Genomic DNA, 17,849 nt, shown 5'->3' on the forward strand with positions numbered 1-17,849 from the left:
TAAGTTGAGATTGTCAGGAACAGAACCACAATTTTAAGTGAGGACAGTGCATACAGTATAGTTAACTGAATGACAGAAAAATAAACAGTTTCACCAAGAAGGAGTGTTCAGGGCAATGGATTATGAAAAAGGAGGGGAAAAAGGTCAGATTTTGCATCTACTATGCTTGTATGCTCAGGCGTCTTGGGAAGGGGAAAGTGAGGAGTGGGCCGTGTTTCACAGAGATATCAACTCCTTTAGATTTCTGGAAAAGAGGGAAAGATGTATTTGATTGTAACATCACCCTGGAGGTGGCCGATATAGAACACAATGATCTGTTGAATATAGAGGATGAAACGTGACAGGGAAACCCTTTCAGTTTTGTAGGAGAATAAAGGGCAATATTAAAACTGCATGGAATAGAAGGTGTATGGTACAAGGCTGCGTCAACCACAACGGGGATACCTTCAGTTGAGAAGAAAGGAGGAGAAACTGGATGTTTGGGTACGAAAGAAATGTTTCAAGACAAATGCAAACAGCATGGCTTAGCACAAGGGAAACCGTGTCCGACAAACTTGATTGAGTTTTTTGAGCAAATAACCAAAAAGGTTGAGGAAGAGTGGCTGACATTGTTTACTTGGGCTTTAGTAAAGACTTTGACAAGGTTTTGCATGACAGACTAATTAGTAAGGTCAGATCACATGGGATTCAGGGTGAACTTGACAAGTTGATACAAAATTGGCTTGACAGTAAGAGATAGAGGGTGGTGGAGGGTTGTTTCTTGACTGGGGGTCTGTGACCGGCGGTGTTCCACAGGGTTCGGTACAGGGTCCACTCTTGTTTGTCATTTATATAAATGATTTGGAGGAGACTGTAGAAGGCATGGTTAGTAAGTTTGCAGATGGCACCAAAATTGGTGGAATAGTAGACAGCAAAGGTTATCTAAGATTACAGAGATCTTGATCGATTGGGTCAACGGGCTGAAGAGTGACAGATGGAATTTAATTTGGATAAATGCACAGTATTGCATTTTGGTAAAATAAACAAGGGGAGGACTTACACAATTAGGGTCCCTGGAGTGTGTTGCAGAACAGATAGACTGAGGAGTTCAGGTACATAATCCTTTGAAATGTGTGTCACAAGTAAGATAGTAAAGGTGGTGTTTAGCAAGCTTGCCTTTATTATTCCAGAGTCTGTAATATGGAAGTTCAGATGTCATATTGAGGTTGTACAGGACATTGGTGATGCCTCTTCTGGAGTATTGTGTGCAGTTCTGGTTGCCCTGTTAAAGGAAAGATGTTATTAAACTGGAGAGGGTTCAGAGAAGATTTATAAAGGATGTTGCTGGGAATGGAGAGTTTGAGTTAAAAAAGTAGGCTGGATACTATGGGACGTTTTCCACTGCAGCATAGGAGTTTGAGGGTGCCCTTATGGGCGTTTATAAAATCATGAGGCGCACAGAAAAGGCCTTTGTTTTTCACCAAGGTGGGGGAAGTTCAAAACAAGGGGGCATATTTTAAGGAGAGAGGGAAAAGATGTAAAATAGACATGAGCAGCAATTGTTTTAAAAACAGCGTGGTTTGTGTGTAGAATGAACTTCCAGAGGAAGTGGTGTATGCAGGTACACTTACAACATTCAAAAGATATTTAGATAAGTGTATGAATAGGAAAGATTTGAAGGGACATGACACAATTGCGGACAGGTGCGACGGGTTTAGCTTGGGAACATGATCAGCGTGGACTAGTTGGACCAAAGGGTGTATTCCATGCTATATGACTTTAAATGGACAAACATAGAATGGAAGAGTAATCACGGAAAGCAGTATATGGGGAAGTGTAGTCAAAGTAGCTGTGGAGTCAATGGACTTTTAGTGAATACTAGTTTTGAACAGAAACACAGATAGACAAAAGGAAGCAAAGTTGGGAAATGGTCCATGTGAAAGACAGAAGGATAGAAAATGGAATAAAATGACATTTTCTAGTCCAGAAAGCTAGACCAATACGTTACCAATGTAACAGCAATATAGAAAAAAGGGCCAAAGGGAGAGGGTTACAGAGTAGGACAGCAACAAAGAATATTCCACATATCCCTGAAAAGGCAGGCATAGTTAGTGTCCTATACAGGTTTCTAAAGAAACACCTTTTATTTGGAGGAAATGAATACAGTTAGAGGAAAAATGACATAATATTAAAAGATTCTGTCAGTTAGAGGAAATTACGACCATGGGACTGTTTGGGTTTCCATTCAGAAAGCCAAAAGCCCTCAGACCAAACTAGTACGCAGTAGAGGTAAAGCAAAATTAAGTTTTCATTTCAAGAAGGTGGTGTTAGGGCAAGGAAAATAGAAACTGTTAAAGAGAAAGGGGACATTGGAAGAGTCACTAATGTAGGTGGGTAAAGACTAGGCACAAGGATGATAAAAACAGGAGATGGGACGAGAATAGTTCAATGGAATAGGAACAGGCTGTAAAATAAAATAAAATCAGGCTGCCAGGATGGTCCTATTTGGGGATCTTGGGAAGGAAATTGATACAGGTTGTGATTGGAGAACCCCTAGTGGAGTTAAGGTCATTGACAGTCTTGGAAATACATTTATCTCTGTGTAAATAAAGTATATAAAACATATGCAGGAGAAATGTGCAATACGTCCATAAGCTACATGCAAGGAGACACAATGGGCCAGAATACCATAAAATTTCAGCCATACAGTATTCACAAAACGTGCATTTTATAACAGCAGTGTAGCAGATCTAGCAAGGCAATAGCTTTTAGTGGTGGGGGGCGTTGGGGAAGCACAAAACATCATTCATTCAAACTTATTTTAATCCTCCACTAAGGGTGAAAAAAAATCATGAAAATGCCTAGGAGAGAGCTGTCAGTATATTCTAAAAAAATGAACTAGGCAAGTTCATACATAGGTAATTTGCATATTTCAGATGTTATTACCATTTGTCATGGTCAGTTACAGATATTTGAAGCACTCTATAAAACTAATTCTGGCAAAAAAGAAACAAAATGATAGTACCACTCAACTGAAACAAATGAGGCCCAGAACTAAGGTGGGGAGGGTGTGACAAAACGGAACAGTATTAAACTCAATATAAAAGGGACAAAATGTTTCACATATTACAGGTGAGGAAAAGCAGCTTGTGTCTATTTTAGAAGAAAAATGGTAATCTAATGCATCCCAAATCTCAACCACTGATTAACTTTAATCAATAAAATTAAAAGTCACAATACAGTTGTTCTAGCCTACGTGTACCACAGGCTCTTTTCAAGAAACTACTTTGGAGGGCAAAGTAGAGTTTAGTTTTTGCCAAGTCACATAAGAATTCCAACTTAACTCCAGTTACAAACATATATATATATATCTGCACAGATGAAAAGTTCACAAAAAGAGTTACCAGAGTAGGCCATTCTGCCTGTCTAGCCTGCTCCTCCCATCAAATGCATCATTTATCTCAAAACCACCTCCCCATGCTATGCCCATAATACTTCTGCTTTCAAACAATAATTTCTGCCTTGTACACATTCAGTGATTACCTCTGTGCCTTCAAATCATCTTAAAAATACTATGTGAATACACATGACATTTGTAACATTATTTCATATTCTGATTCTATTCATTTGCCTTTACTTTGTCTGTCTGATGTTACTTACTGCCCCAAAAAAGCCTCCTCTCAAATTCTCATCCAACTACCCATCAAGTTTAAACGTCCCCAATGTCACCAGAAAATCTGACAGACTGTCAGTCCAGGCCTACTAAGGGGTGACCTCTCCATCTTGGACAGATCCCACCTGCTTCAGAACTGGCCCCACTGCCTCAAAGCTGAGGCAGTCCATTCCACATCAATTCTGCAGCCACATGCTTAATTTTTGTATTCTTATGCTCGTTAACAAGTGACACTGGTAATAACAGAGACGTAAAAGGGCATCAAAAGTAGTTCTCTCTTTCCCAATTCCCTAAAAGATACTTTCAAGACGCAGGATAAAAGGTATCTCTAACATATGGCAATTGTACCAATGTAGATCACAACCACTGGAAACACTTCCTGTTGATGTGTTAGTCTAAACGACAGAAAATTCTGGACACTATATGCCATACAGCCAGACACCCTGCCATATATTTATGACAAATACAGTGACAATGATGAATCAGCCAGTAAATACATGGTAAAGTGTTTAAAAACATACTAACTTTTAATTTGCAAAAGGGCCCCAAATTTCAAAAGACATTTCTTAAGCATAAGTATGATTAAGGAAGGCAGTGTCACATGTTTGCGCACAGTATTCTCAGACTAAAACAATATTCGAAAATCATATTGCCCAACACTAGCTGCATGCAGTATTAAACTATTTTAAAATCGTTATTTCAAAAAACATTAAATCAGCCATAATGACAGGTAAAACTGTACAAACTAAGGTTTCCTTCCAAAATCTTTTTCTATGGAAGGGCAGTGTTTCTGAAAGTCATTCAAAAGGCTCCATGTCCCTCAGCGTAATTAATACAGTAATATTTATTTATAAATAACCGCAAGAAATATAATCACAACATGAGAGGTTAATTTTTAATCGTATGGATGGCAGCTTGACAACAGATCAGCGAGGGCAAATATTTTAACCAAACAGAAACTTGTGATTCATAGCACCCTCACCTCCAAGATCTGCAGATTTGTAAATAAATAAACATAATCACTTTATTAATAAAGTATGTTTACACTATAGTATGTTCATGCTATTGTGAATCACCACATTCTCAAGACGGGCAAGATATGGTTACTAAACCAGAGCAGGGTGGAAATTAGCTTACAACCCCCATTGCAGAACATTAGATAGCCATCACAATGCATCTTTATTCACAAAATGAATGCCTTGTTTCTTCTGTGTTGTCCAAGGCACAACATTTGACCACTCATTACTATTTTCAGCCATAATTTACTTGAAGCAATTTGGTTAGTCCTTTTCTTTCTGTGAAAAGGCATTTTTTGAACATAGGAATAACTGGAAGGAGAACCAAGACCCATCAAGTTTGTTTTTCCCTGACAGTGTAATAAAAAATGCAATTGATGATTGATTGATCTGTTTATTTATTATCACATGTACTAAAATAAAATGAAAAGCTTTGTTTACAAGCAGTACAGGCAGATCATAGTAAGCAAAGGATGTACGGATCAGAAAGACTTAGAGGCACACAGGTTACATTACACAAGGTGTGCACTAGGCATAAATCAACGTTAGCATGATCAGCATTATGACTGATCATGACAATAAGTTCTGATCAATCCAGACAAGAGTTGAAAAAAGCTCCAGTAACGGAAATGTTGTAAACCAAGTGATCCTCCCAAGCACTCTACACTAACCATGATGTCTCAAAATTACTCATACGGCAAACATTATTTTAAGTAAGAAATTTAATGTAATAACCTTAACAAGAAAGACTTGCAATTCTATAGCACTATGCCTCAAGACATCATAAAGTGTTACAGCTAGGGAAGTATCTTATGAAGTATTACTACAGTTGTAAAGTAAGAAATGTGGTGACCAATTTGCACATAGCAGATTTCAACAAACAATGTACCAGCTAACCAGTTGTTTTAGGTTTTATTTCAAATTCATTTATGTGATGAGGGCATCACTGGCTCAGATATTTATTGTTGTCCCTAACTGCTCAGGGGCCATTAACATTGCTGTGCATCTGGAGTTACAGGTAGGTCAGATCAAGTACAGATGGCAGCTATCCTCCCTAAAAGGCCGTTAGTGGACCTGATACATATTTCCTGGCAATGGATTCATGGTCACCAGACTTTTATTCCTGGTTTCTTTTTAAAATTGAACTCAAATTTCACCACCTGTGTGGTGGGATTTGAAACCAGGACATTGCCCAGGTCTCTGAATTTACAGTTCAGCCATAACACCACAAGGCCCTTGCCTCTCCAAATGATGTTGATTGATTAGGGATGATATAGGCCCAGAACAAGAGAAAGAACTACTCTGCTCTTCAAACTATTGCATTTTTAAACATCAAAGTGGAATGCATACAAAACCTCATTTTAACAGTTCATCAGCTTCCAACATTGCAGAACTCTCTTAACACTGCACTGGCTGTTAGCCTAGATATTTGTGCACAACTCAGGACTTGAACTTTCCACCCTTTATCCAGAAAGGAATCGTGCTATTAACCGTACCATGGGAGCCAATGTTTTTATTTGATGTAAACTGGTTTACTCACGTAAGAAACATTTATTGCAGTGTTGTCAAACTTTTCGAAAGAATTATACTTTCTTCAACGGAACACTGAACAGCTTTGTAACATTTCACTAGATTTTTCCAATGTCTCAGTGTAAGCATGAGTATAACAGGTGCAATGGTTGTAGGAAATCTAATCCGGAGCAGTGAAACATAATGGCACCACAAGAAACAAACCTTAATCTCAAACATCAGCAGCAAACTGAAGCAGAAGCACGAGTGCTGCAACAAATTATGAGTCTTGCAAAATGTTACACAAAAACATATTCCTGGCACTGCAAATGGGGTTTCAGCTTTACAGTATAGACTTTTTGTAATTTTACTTAAAAATGCAGACTATATAGTTAAGCTTTGCAAGTGAGCTAAGCTCTACTCGTACCCATTTCTCAACTGCACCCTGCTTTACAGACCTTGAATCCTTCACTTAGACAGCATCTCAAATTGAAACAGAGGGCAAAGTAAAAAAAACAGGCAATCTGAAGCAATTATAAAAGATCTCAGGACAAGAAGGGAAAAAACTACAATTTAAATAGCTTTCAATTGAGACTTAGTTGGTTTGTAGAATTGATCTCAAGTGTTATTAATTTTAGAAAAGACTCAAAACAGCAACTATTTTATTTCAATATTAGTCATTTCACTGCCACATGGATGGTGGTAAGCCGAGCTTTGTACAGCATTCAAGCACAAATGCAAAAGATCACTTTTGCACCTCAATGAGATGAGGCAGTCACACAAACATTATTCCCAAAACTCAGAAAATTCACGTGTACCGAAACCAAACTACAACGCAGCCAACAGGCATGACTGATGTACGGCGAAGCAAAAACGAAATAAGGGCTCATGCAGCAGCAATGAGAGAGATTCTGAAATATTAAACAATCTTTCTGTTACTTCAGAAATCGATGGGCCCTACTTACATACACATATTTCAAATTTAAGGTTTTCAACATTTATCTCGTGTTATGAATTCCAATGTCACAATGTGACATGAAACCCTGCCCTGCATCACATCAATAAAATGGGAACAATCCTTTTACTTTTTAACTCCCTTCTCCCTGCATGTTCATCGCTCCTCGCTACATTATTCACACCTTGCAGGGTGATTCATTCACTTCGCTGGTATAACATCTCTCTCACTATTGATTTATATTTCCTGTTCCATCTGGTTGATCAGCATCTCCTAGGTAAACTGACCACTCTCCTCTTTCTCAACGTGTTGTTTTGATTCCGATCTCTCTTTCTGCTAGAGACCTCCCCCTCGCACCCGGTTGATCATTACTTCCCCATCCATGACTCCACTCTTCCTAGCTGAATTCGTCCTTCTCTCTCTCTCTCTCTGCCGGGCCATCACTCGCCTTCGCCCTTGCGCTGAAGCAACTCCCGGGCACTCGCACCCCGGCCCTTACGATTTACCTTGATGGGACATGGTGATGGGCTTCTCATCCGACACGTTGTGGTAAATGACCACGGCCGCCGCCTTCTGGGCGGCCGCCAACAGGATCTTCTGCTTGAAGGTGCAGTTGCCCCGGTTCAGCAGCGCGATCCAGCGCCGGGTATCGGGCGGCACCGCGAAGCGGGTGCGGGGGTCGCAGCCCTGCAGGTTGCGGGGTTTGCCAGGCGTCCACGCCGGCACCAGCACCGTGCCGCCCTCCACCCTTTCCTTCGGGGAGTCGCGCCCGTAGCGGCCGTCCTCGCCGCGGTCAGGTACCGGCACTGGCTGCCCGCCGGCCCGGTCCACGTACGACACCTTCACCGCGGCGATCACCAGCTCGCCCTTGCCGCTGTCGTGATCTGGGGACTCGGTCTGAGAGTGGGTCTGGGCCCGGCCAGGAAACAGGAGCAGTAGCAGCAACAAGTAGGCGGCGGGAACCACAGGCGGCGGCCCCGCACGAGCCACCCTCCTCATCGTCGAACACGCTTCCAGCCGCCGCTCACAGGCTTTTCACTTGCCTCCGCCCCCCGCGGTATGAGAACAAAACGATGGGGGCCCGATTAAAACCGGCGCCACTTCACCACAGCATTTTCGCCCCCCTATCCACCCATTGCCGGCAGAAACGTTGACGATAAACCGAATCCTGGTCAGCCTGACTCCCTCCGCCGCGTGCCCGTCCCCAACAGCAGCCTCTCGGCTTTTGACAGCCCGGGCACCGATGGCATGCACGCATGCGCGATACCGGGCGGGTCTCCTTTTCACGCCCCCCCACACCCCGAGACCACGACAACAGCGCGCGCAGCCAGCGGAGCATGCGCAGCCGTGTCCTGGCCCACCTGCCGTGCACGCGTTTTTGCCCCGCTCCTTTCCAACCGAGCATGCGCCGCCAAGGTCCGGCCCGCCTCCTCAGAAACGTCCTTGCCCCTTGCCACACCTTCGCGGTAGGCTGACGTGGCGCATGCGTCCTTGGCAGCAGGTGTTTCTCCCAGCCCAGGTGGGTGCTGAGGTCTATGGGGCAGTCATACACCACAACAAGAACGTGTTTCGAGACAGCACTTTTATCAGCAACGTTTAATCCTTTTATTTTTACTCATTTCTCTCTGATCAGGTCAGCCCATCCCTAAGTTGTCAAGTTAAGAGTCAACCATTAAACATTAATTCTGAGTTTTACTTCACAGATGCTTCCAGACCTGCTGAGCTTTTCCAACAACTTGTTTTTGTCTCTGATTTACAGCATCCACAGTTCTTTTGGGTTTTTTTTCAAGATTCAACCAACCCACAGCAATGTGGTTGACAATTATCTGCCCTCTGGGGATGGATAATAAATGCAGGCTTTGTCACTGACACCCGCATGCTGAGAATGGAGCGAAGGAAAGGTACAGGTAGGAGTGTAATCGTCTTGGGACAATACCTCTGCCAGATAAAAGAGCACCATCAATGGAGGAAGTTAGTTGGACCAGGACAGATTTTTGGTGATCATTTCTCCGAGGATCTTGATGATTTCGAACATCTGCACCAAAACACCATTGATGTAGACCTACGAGCTGGGAAATAAATAGAGAAATGAGAGGTGGGGCTGGGGGACGTAGGTAGGATGGTGATAGGTAAGTGCAGGTCGGGAATGGTGAGGATTGGTCAGTGGGATGGCAGGGGTGAGTAGGTGGGAGAGAAAATGGAGAGGTTAAATCAGGTCAAGGAGGCAGGGTAAGAGGCAGGGTTGGACATGGGATGAGGATGGGGTGGGGAGATTTTAAAACTGATTAATTCCACATTTAGGTCATTGGGCTGTAGGTCCCCGAGGTGGAACATAAGGTGTTGCCCGGCCAGTTTGCAGATGGTGTCATTGTGACATTGTCACCCAAGGGAGTGAACAAAATAGAATGTTTGTACAAATAAAAATTCACTCCACAGATTTATATGTGTGCATGTGAGAGAGGGGGTGGGGGATAGAGAGTATGTTCTATTTTGTTCAAAAAGCACACAATGTGCAGTCAGTCAATGTGGCGTTTTATAAATTCCTGCTGAACTAAAACCAGCCTGACTCCAAACCAAACCACAAACAGATTCTAAACAAGGCCTCACACTTAACATGCATTGTCTGACCTAAATATTGTCTCTTCTTTACACTGATAAAATATTTAGTTCTCTCAGGACAGGAATTTGGAGATTTACATATACATATTAATGAATTAAAACCTTCTAACCGAGTAAAGATTTAACAGCATCTTAGGTTTGTTTAGTATATCCTAATCAGTGGCATGACCTTTGATCTTTTACTTGCAAAGTCTGTGTCTGAAACTACCTCTCTCACTAACACCTGAAGAAGGACTAAGACTCTGAAAGTTTGTGTTTTCAAATAAACCTTTTGGGCTATGACCTAAGGTTGTGTGATTTTTGACCCTGACTGTGGAACAGAGGATGGAACTGGTGACCCAAGATTCAGATGCTGTCCCCTGCTGGAAGGAGGAGTGAAACCTGTCTGTGTTACCCACTGCTCAATGAATCCTGCAGGAAATCAACATTATGAAAGTGAGACAAGATTGAGGTTGGATGTAATGAGTAAATTTTAAGTGGAAAGCCTTTGAAAAGTAGTTGCCTTAAAACATTAGCTCTGTTTCTCCCTCCACATATATTACCTAATGTGCTAAATATTTCCAGCAATTTCTGTCCACATTCTGATTTCTGAGATTTTTATTATTTGGCTTCTTATGTGTCCTGCAAGTCATCCGCTAAACCACACTGGGTACCAATCCCACTCCTGTGAATCATTGCAATGATACAGTAAAGTTCCACATTCCAGAGACTTGAGCCTAAATTCTAGTTTCTAATGCTGTATTGAAAGAGTGTTTCACTGTTAGACAGGTAGCCCTGAGACAATGCAATGCTGTTAAGAGAGAGTACTGAGGCTGCGCTACACTATGGAGTGGCAGAACTGAAGCAATATTGTACAGTTGGAGGGACAGTACTGAGGAAATGCTGCACTAATCACGAGACAGCCAGAGAGATAGTACTGTAGGAGTGCTGCGTTGTCGAGAAGGGACATTCTACAGTAATAGTACACTAATGGACAGGCACTACCAAAGGAAGGATTTTATTGTTTAATTGAGACAGTAGGAACTGCCGATGCTGGAGTCTGAGATAACAAGGTGTAGAGCTGGATGAACACAGAAGGCCAGGCAGCATCAGAGGAGGAGGAAAGCTGATGTTTCAGATCAGGACCCATCTTCAGAAATGGGGAGGGGAAGGGGGCTCTGAAATAAATAGAGAGAGCGGGAGGTGATGATAGAAAATGAATAGAGGAGCAGATCGGTGGACAGAAGACGGACAGGTCAAGGAGGCGGGGATGAAGCCAGTACAGGTGAGTGTAGGTTGGGAGTTGGGATGGGGGTTGGTCAGTGAGGAGGGAGGAGTGGGCCGGTGGGATGGAAGATGGACAGGTGAAGGAGGTGGGGATGAGGCCAGTGGGTAGGAAGTGGAGGTGGGTGTTGGTCAGTGAAGAGGGAGAATGGGATAGGTGGGAGAAAAGATGGCTAGGTCAAGGAGGCAGGGATGAGAGGGGCTTGTCTTGGGATGAGGTCAGGGGTGGGGAGATTTTGAAGCTTGTAAAGTCCATATTGAGACCATTGGACTGCAGGGTTCCCAAGCGGAATATGAGGTGTTGTTCCTCCAGCCTTCGGGTGGCATCGTTGTGACAATGGAGGCGGCCCAGGATGGACATGTCGTCCAAGGAGTTGGAGGGGGAGTCGAAGTGGTTCGCCACTGGGAGGTGTTCTGTTACTGTTTAATATGTTACTTTCAAATGAGATCATGAAGTGAGACAGAAGAATGTAGCACAGTTTTGGTGAAGAACAATGCTGAAAAAAAATCAGATTATTTAATGATTAGCTCATTAAAGTGGCTGCTCCCTCTGGTGATCAGCAGAGAAATAGCAACATCCGATGAGGGCCCCAAGATTAAATTTACACTGCAAATACCAATGCTTATCATATTGGAATGGAATTAATTTGCACTAATTTACATCCCCATTAGACCAGTTGTCAAAACCCTGCTAAACAGTGGTTATGTAACTGAATTGGAAATCCTGAACCCCTGACAAATGATCGAGAGATATGACATTTCACCAGCGTATTTAAATTCAGTTAATAAGATGAATGTAGAATGAAATCCTAGTGTCAGTATGCAACTGATTTATTGTAAAAATCTAGCTGCATTACAGGAAAGGAAATCTACTGTCTTTACTTGGTCGGGCCTCTACGTGACTCCAGACCCATGGCAACGTGGTTGATTCTTTGCTGCCCTCTGAAATGTCCTAGAACATTACTCAGTAGTACCAATGTTCCACTGGCATGATAGATCCATGAGCGGTAGTATCACTGCAGGAGGGGGTGGCCTTGGAAATACTCAGCATTGACTCCAGACTCTATGAAGTCTTACTGCATCAGGTCAAATGTGAGCAAAGGAATTGTCTGCTGATCATCACCTCCCACCCTCCTTCACTTTTGAACCAGTACTTGTTCAAGTTGAACACTATTTAGAACAAATACTGAGAGTAACAGACACAAGAATGTGTACTATATACTGAACCTACATGCCCATCGCTAAGACTGGCTTGGTAGCGCTGCAACTGACTGAACAGGCTAAGTCCTAAAACATCTCTTTGCTACATTAGGTGGTGAGAGAACCAACAAGAGGGACGCTGCTGCTCAACCCCATTCTCACTACTGTCCCTGGATGCATCCATCCAAAAGAACAAAGGAAAAGTACAGCACGGGAACAGGCCCTTCAGCCCTCTCAGCCTGTGCTGATCATCATGCCCTAACTAAACTGTAAAAAAAAAACTTTCTTCCATTATTCAGTGTCGCTGTATTCCCTCCCTATTCAAGTAACCATCCAGATGCCTCTTAAATGTCACCAATGTGCCAGCTTCCACCACCACCGCTGGCAGTGCATTCCAGGCTCCTATTGCTCTCTGCATGAACAACTTCCCTCGCACATCTCCCTTAAACTTTCCCCCTCTCGCCTTGAACTTGTGCTCCCTTGTAATTGAAACTTCAATCCTGGGACAAAGTCTCTGACTATCCATTCTATCTAGGCATCTCAATTTTGTAGACCTTTGTCAGGTGTCCTCTCACTTGCTGTCTTTCCAGTGAAAACAGTCTTTTTAACCTTTCCTCATACAGTACAATATACTTTTATTGTCACATGTGCCCCATTGTAGGAGTACAGTGAAAAACATTTACAGTGTCCACCTTCTTAATGCGACCTCTTAGGTTCAGGTACCTAGGTACAACTCTTTGATACAGCAAAGGGATAAAGTAGTTGTTCAATTACATCATTGAAAATAAGTTAAAAACAGGAATATATTAAGCTGTATATTAAGGGGTTAACATTACAGTGTTCTAAGGTAAGGATTGTCCCCTCACACTGGTCTATGTCCAGAACCCGCTGCATGCATGCTCCTCTGGGAGCTCCTTCTCATGCGCTGCTGTGGGGCTTCTCCTCTGCACTGCTCCAGGCTTCCAGCCCATTTGCTGCTCCAGGGCTCACTGCTCGTGGTGTTCTGGGGCTCTTGGGACATGCCTGCAGGTCCCTGAGTGCAAGGCCATGCTGCTCACTCCAGTTCTCTGCAGGTATCGGCCTGCTTGCTCTGGCCTGCTGTAGGTCTTGGCCCACCAGTGCCCAATGCCCTCGAGACCAGACAACATCCTGGTGAATCTTCTGTGCACTCTCTCCAAAGCTTCCATGTCCTTCTGGTGGTGTCACATTGCAAAGGCTCCTATTTACTTCGGGTGATTATTGTTATTAGGATTGTATCAAGGGAGAAAGCATAGCAATCAGAATGCCAGTGCTAAAGAAGCACTTCATGGTTGGACAAGTAATATGCACAGTTGAGTGGGCAGTACAGAGGGAACACTGAGGCCAGCACTCAGAGCATGCTGCACTACTGGTGGGTCAATACTGCATTGTTACAGAGGCAGTATTAAGGGTCACAGCAGCACCACACAGGCAGTACTGAGGGACTATTGCACAGAGACAACATTTCGCAAGTATTTTTTAGGCTGTAAAAGCAATGTGGTCATTAAAGGTGCTGTTGAAATACAAGCTCCATCTTCCAAAGTAACTTTTGATATTTTAGTCAACTTTTTGGAAAGCTTTATCATGTTTAAAATGGTAAGTTAGCTGAAATCCTTGATGGTTTCTCAACTTAAATAAAAGATGAAAACAATATATTTATTGGTTGGACTATATCATAAGGGCATTATGAAGAAATGGGACTTATTTTATACATATAAATAAAACAGAAATTCTTTTAAAGCTGTGATAGTCTCAGACAACATCTAATTCTAAACTGCTGGATTCCCAATTCCTCATTATATTCCAACAAAGTCACAAAGTACAAAAAATAGAGTATCAGCCCATCGATTTTCCCTTTGTTTTAATATTATAGTAAAATCTGATCCAGAAATCAATGCAAAAATCACTGCCCATTCTGAAGGAAGTCCTTAGCAATTAACTGTAGCTACAGACTACAGCAAAGCTTGTCATTCTTTTAATACCTTTTAACACTAAGAAAATTGCTATTGATTGTGTGAAGTTCACTAATTGAAAGGCATTATTAATATTTCAGGAAAGTTACACCATGAGCAGATAGCAATTTTAAACCTGTAGAATAATTAATTGATGGAGGTAACGTATTATCTGCACAACGCAAATGATATCAATATGTATCAAAAATGAGATCGATTCCTGGAAAGTAGAATATCAGAAGACACATGCCAAGAATGGGTTATTTGCCACATCAAACTTTTTTCCACAGCCCTAAGAACATTTTACCCCATCATGGACTATTCACCATTTCTTGCTGCACAGTGGCTGAGTGATTAGTGCTGCTGCCTCACAGTGCCAGAGACCTGAGTTCAATTCCAGCATCATGTGATTGAGTTTGCATGTTTTTACTGTGTCTGCATGGGTTTCCTACTACAGTCCACGATGTGCAGATTAGGTGGATTGCCCAGGCTAAATTGTCCATAGTGTCCAGGAATGTGCAGGTTAGGTGAATTAGCCATAGGAAATGCAGAGATATGATAGGTGGGTGGGTCTGGTTTGGATGTTCTTTGGAGGGCCAGTCTCGACTTGTTAGGCCAAATGGTCTGCTTCAACATTGTAGCGTTCTATACTTCTATTTAATCTCCTCTCACAGCCAAATGATATCCTAACCTATCATGGACACCAACCACCCATTTAATCCAAAGTCTTTTTTAAATAGAGAGAATGGGAACTGCAGACAACTCATATTCCGCTTGGGAACCCTGCAGCCCAATAGTATCAATGCAGATTTCACCAGCTTCAAAATCTCCCCTCGCCCCACTGCATCCCAAAACCAGCCCAGCTCGTCCCCGCCTGCCTAACCTGTTCTTCCTCTCACCTATCCCCTCCTCCCACCTCAAGCCGCACTCCATTTCCTACCTACTAACCTCATCCCGCCCCCTTGACCTGTCCATCCTCCCCAGACTGACCTATCCCCTCCCTGCCTCCCTACCCATACTCTCCTCTCCACCTTTTTTCTCTCCTCTATCCATCTTCAGTCCGCCTGCCCCTCTCTCCCTATTTATTTCAGAACCCTCTCCCCATCCCCCTCTCTGATGAAGGGTCTAGGCCCGAAACGTCAGCTTTTGTGCTCCTGAGATGCTGCTTGGCCTGCTGTGTTCATCCAGCCACACACCTATTTTTCCTAATCAGCCTGTTGAGGGATATCATTACGCACCTGTGGATCAGGTGTGACTTGAACCCATGTCTCATGGTCCGGGGTAGGGACACTACCGCGGTGCCATAACAGGGTCCACAGATGTCCTTGTTGATTCACCACCGGTTAAGATCCTTAAGTGATCGATTAATGGCTACTGAAGATCCACAATTTTCTACCTCCTGACTTCCTGCCTTCCACATGGGCATGAAAGGTGGTTAGTTTCCTCATTATGACCTTCCTGATAGCCCAAACAGAGGCACAGATTGAGTGGCAAAGGGATGTCTTCTGAAAATCACTTACCAGCTCTTGCCATTGATTCCCCAACCTCCCCTCTCGATGACCTCAAACCTGTGGCATGTTGATAATAATCACTTCTTATTGCTGGATCCCATGAGGTATAGGCTTCAAACTTTAGGATCTGTAAGGCCAGCAGCTTCTAAAAAGCCAGGAGGTCATTGTAAAAGGTCCGTGGTAGGCTGAGAAACTCTCACATGTTCACCTGTTATTAGGCTATTAGGCATGCAATTAGGTGAGTTACCTTTGTTGACGTTTTGGTGTGTTAGCTGTCACCTAACACACCCATTTCAATGACATAGGAACAGTAAGCCATAACAAATCAGCATCACTGTCACTGAATTCATGACACAGTGAAATGAAAAGATTCAATGGCCCTCAAAATTGCCCAATTGTTCCTAACCAGACTTTACAAATAACAGATCTTGACATCAAGTTTGTAACTGCAACAAAAATTAACATTTTTAATGTAGCTTTAGCAGAATAAAAATGAACGATAACATTTAATCAATGTCTACAATCTAAGCCAAATCTTTGATCATTAAACCCCCACTCACAAATCAACAAACTTGAAGGATAACTGATTAAAAAAAAAGAGAATTGTAATTTGTCAGTTTGGCAACCATTTCAAAAAACAAATACTTCATGAAATTCTTGGATGATGAACTGTAGTATGGTCATCTAGGACTGTATATCTTGCTTGAATCCCAAAGTCACTGAGCAGCGCAAACAGCTCCAACGTACCTCTGGAAACTTTTACTTATTTCTTGCAGAATGGGGTTCTTTATCAGAACATTCAACAAGTCACTAGAGTCGTAGAGATATACAGCAAAGAAACAGACCCTTTAGTCCAACTCCTTCATGCCAACCAGATGTCCTATATAAATCTAGTCGCATTGGCCAGCATTTGGGCTGTATCCCTTTAAACTCTTCCTATTCATAAACCCATTCAGATGACTTTTAAATGTTGTAATTGTACCAACCTCCACCACTTCTGCTGGCAGCTCATTCCATACATTTACCACCCTCTGTGTGAAAAAAGTTGCCCCTTAAATCCCTTTTATATTCAACTAAGGAGTAACTAGAGAAAGTGCAACCAAAAACACTGCCCAATCTGGAAGCTTCTAAATGAAAATCACATCCTGCCCAAAACCCAGTCAGCTCCAGTTCACTTTTTATTTCCTCTTTTCAATATCAGATGAAAGTTTCAACCGACCAATTTTGATTGGCCAGCACCAGAACTCCCTTGATTCACTAATTCAACACCCAACCAACAGCCAGTTCCTGAGCTAGCAACTTCACGCCATAACATCTAGTGTACTTAGTGCAGTAATTAACCTGTGTTGTCTTTCTAAGACAGTTCCCAACAACAATGTCTGTCTTTTGTTCTTTTTTTAGAACAAGCCGCTGTTCAAAATTCACTTCTCAACTTGAAAGCACAGTTCCTAATCAAAAATGAGGAAAATAAAAGAAAAATAAATAGTGATGGTCTCAATACCCATCCCCACACTCAGTGTGAAAAGGGAAAATTTGCACCAATACTCAAGTATCCCATAGAACAGAATGATCACAGCATAATAGAATTTCACATTAAGTCTGAGTGTGATGTTAGTCCAAAATAAGAGCCTTAACCTTAAGTAATGCCAAGTATGATTTGGCTAGGAATGATTGGGAAAATAGATTAAATGTTGTAGCACAAGTTAGGCAGTGGCATATATTCAGAGTAACAGTTCTGAATTGTGAACAAAAATACTCTTCATTGAACAACAAAAAGTTCTTAGGAAAGTGATCTGTGGTTGATCTAAAAAGTTAGGATAGTATTAAATAAAAATCAGACATTTATAATGTTGTGAAGAATAGCAACAGGCCTGCACATTGGGACAATTTGTGAAGCCGTCAAATAATGACCGAGGACACAAAAAATAGAATGTGTTGTCACAGTGGTGGAATGGCTGAACCCCTCTGATAATTAAACTAAAACACAAGCCCCAACGTGTTATGACAGAGTGGGGGCTCCCCTTTAATAATTAACCCCAAAACACCAAGAGAAGCTCATCTTTTCCCTCATAATCTGTTAAAAGAAAGAAAATCCCTGATCTCCACTTTACAAGTAACAAGAAACAATTTATTTATTTAACCCACCAATGAACA

The 17,849-nt window shown here is 42.3% G+C and overlaps 1 protein-coding gene across 5 annotated transcripts in view; it reads right to left on the reverse strand.

The window, feature by feature from the left end:
- Positions 1 to 8,501, reverse strand: part of LOC125458256 (E3 ubiquitin-protein ligase RNF130) — a 137,740-nt gene extending 129,239 nt beyond the window's left edge. For 2 of the 5 annotated variants that reach the window (XM_048543376.2, XM_048543377.2), the window contains exon 1: positions 7,639 to 8,499. In XM_048543376.2, coding sequence (XP_048399333.1) covers positions 7,639 to 8,131 — 493 coding nt within the window. In that variant the 5' untranslated portion in view covers positions 8,132 to 8,499. Of the gene's footprint in view, positions 1 to 7,638 lie in introns of all 5 variants that reach the window. The other 3 variants (XM_048543374.2, XM_048543373.2, XM_048543375.2) reach the window with 3 other exon arrangements.
- Between the last annotated feature and the right edge of the window lie 9,348 nt (positions 8,502 to 17,849).

The sequence above is a fragment of the Stegostoma tigrinum genome, chromosome 13, assembly GCF_030684315.1.
Source record: "Stegostoma tigrinum isolate sSteTig4 chromosome 13, sSteTig4.hap1, whole genome shotgun sequence".
Taxonomy (NCBI): Eukaryota; Metazoa; Chordata; class Chondrichthyes; order Orectolobiformes; family Stegostomatidae; genus Stegostoma; species Stegostoma tigrinum.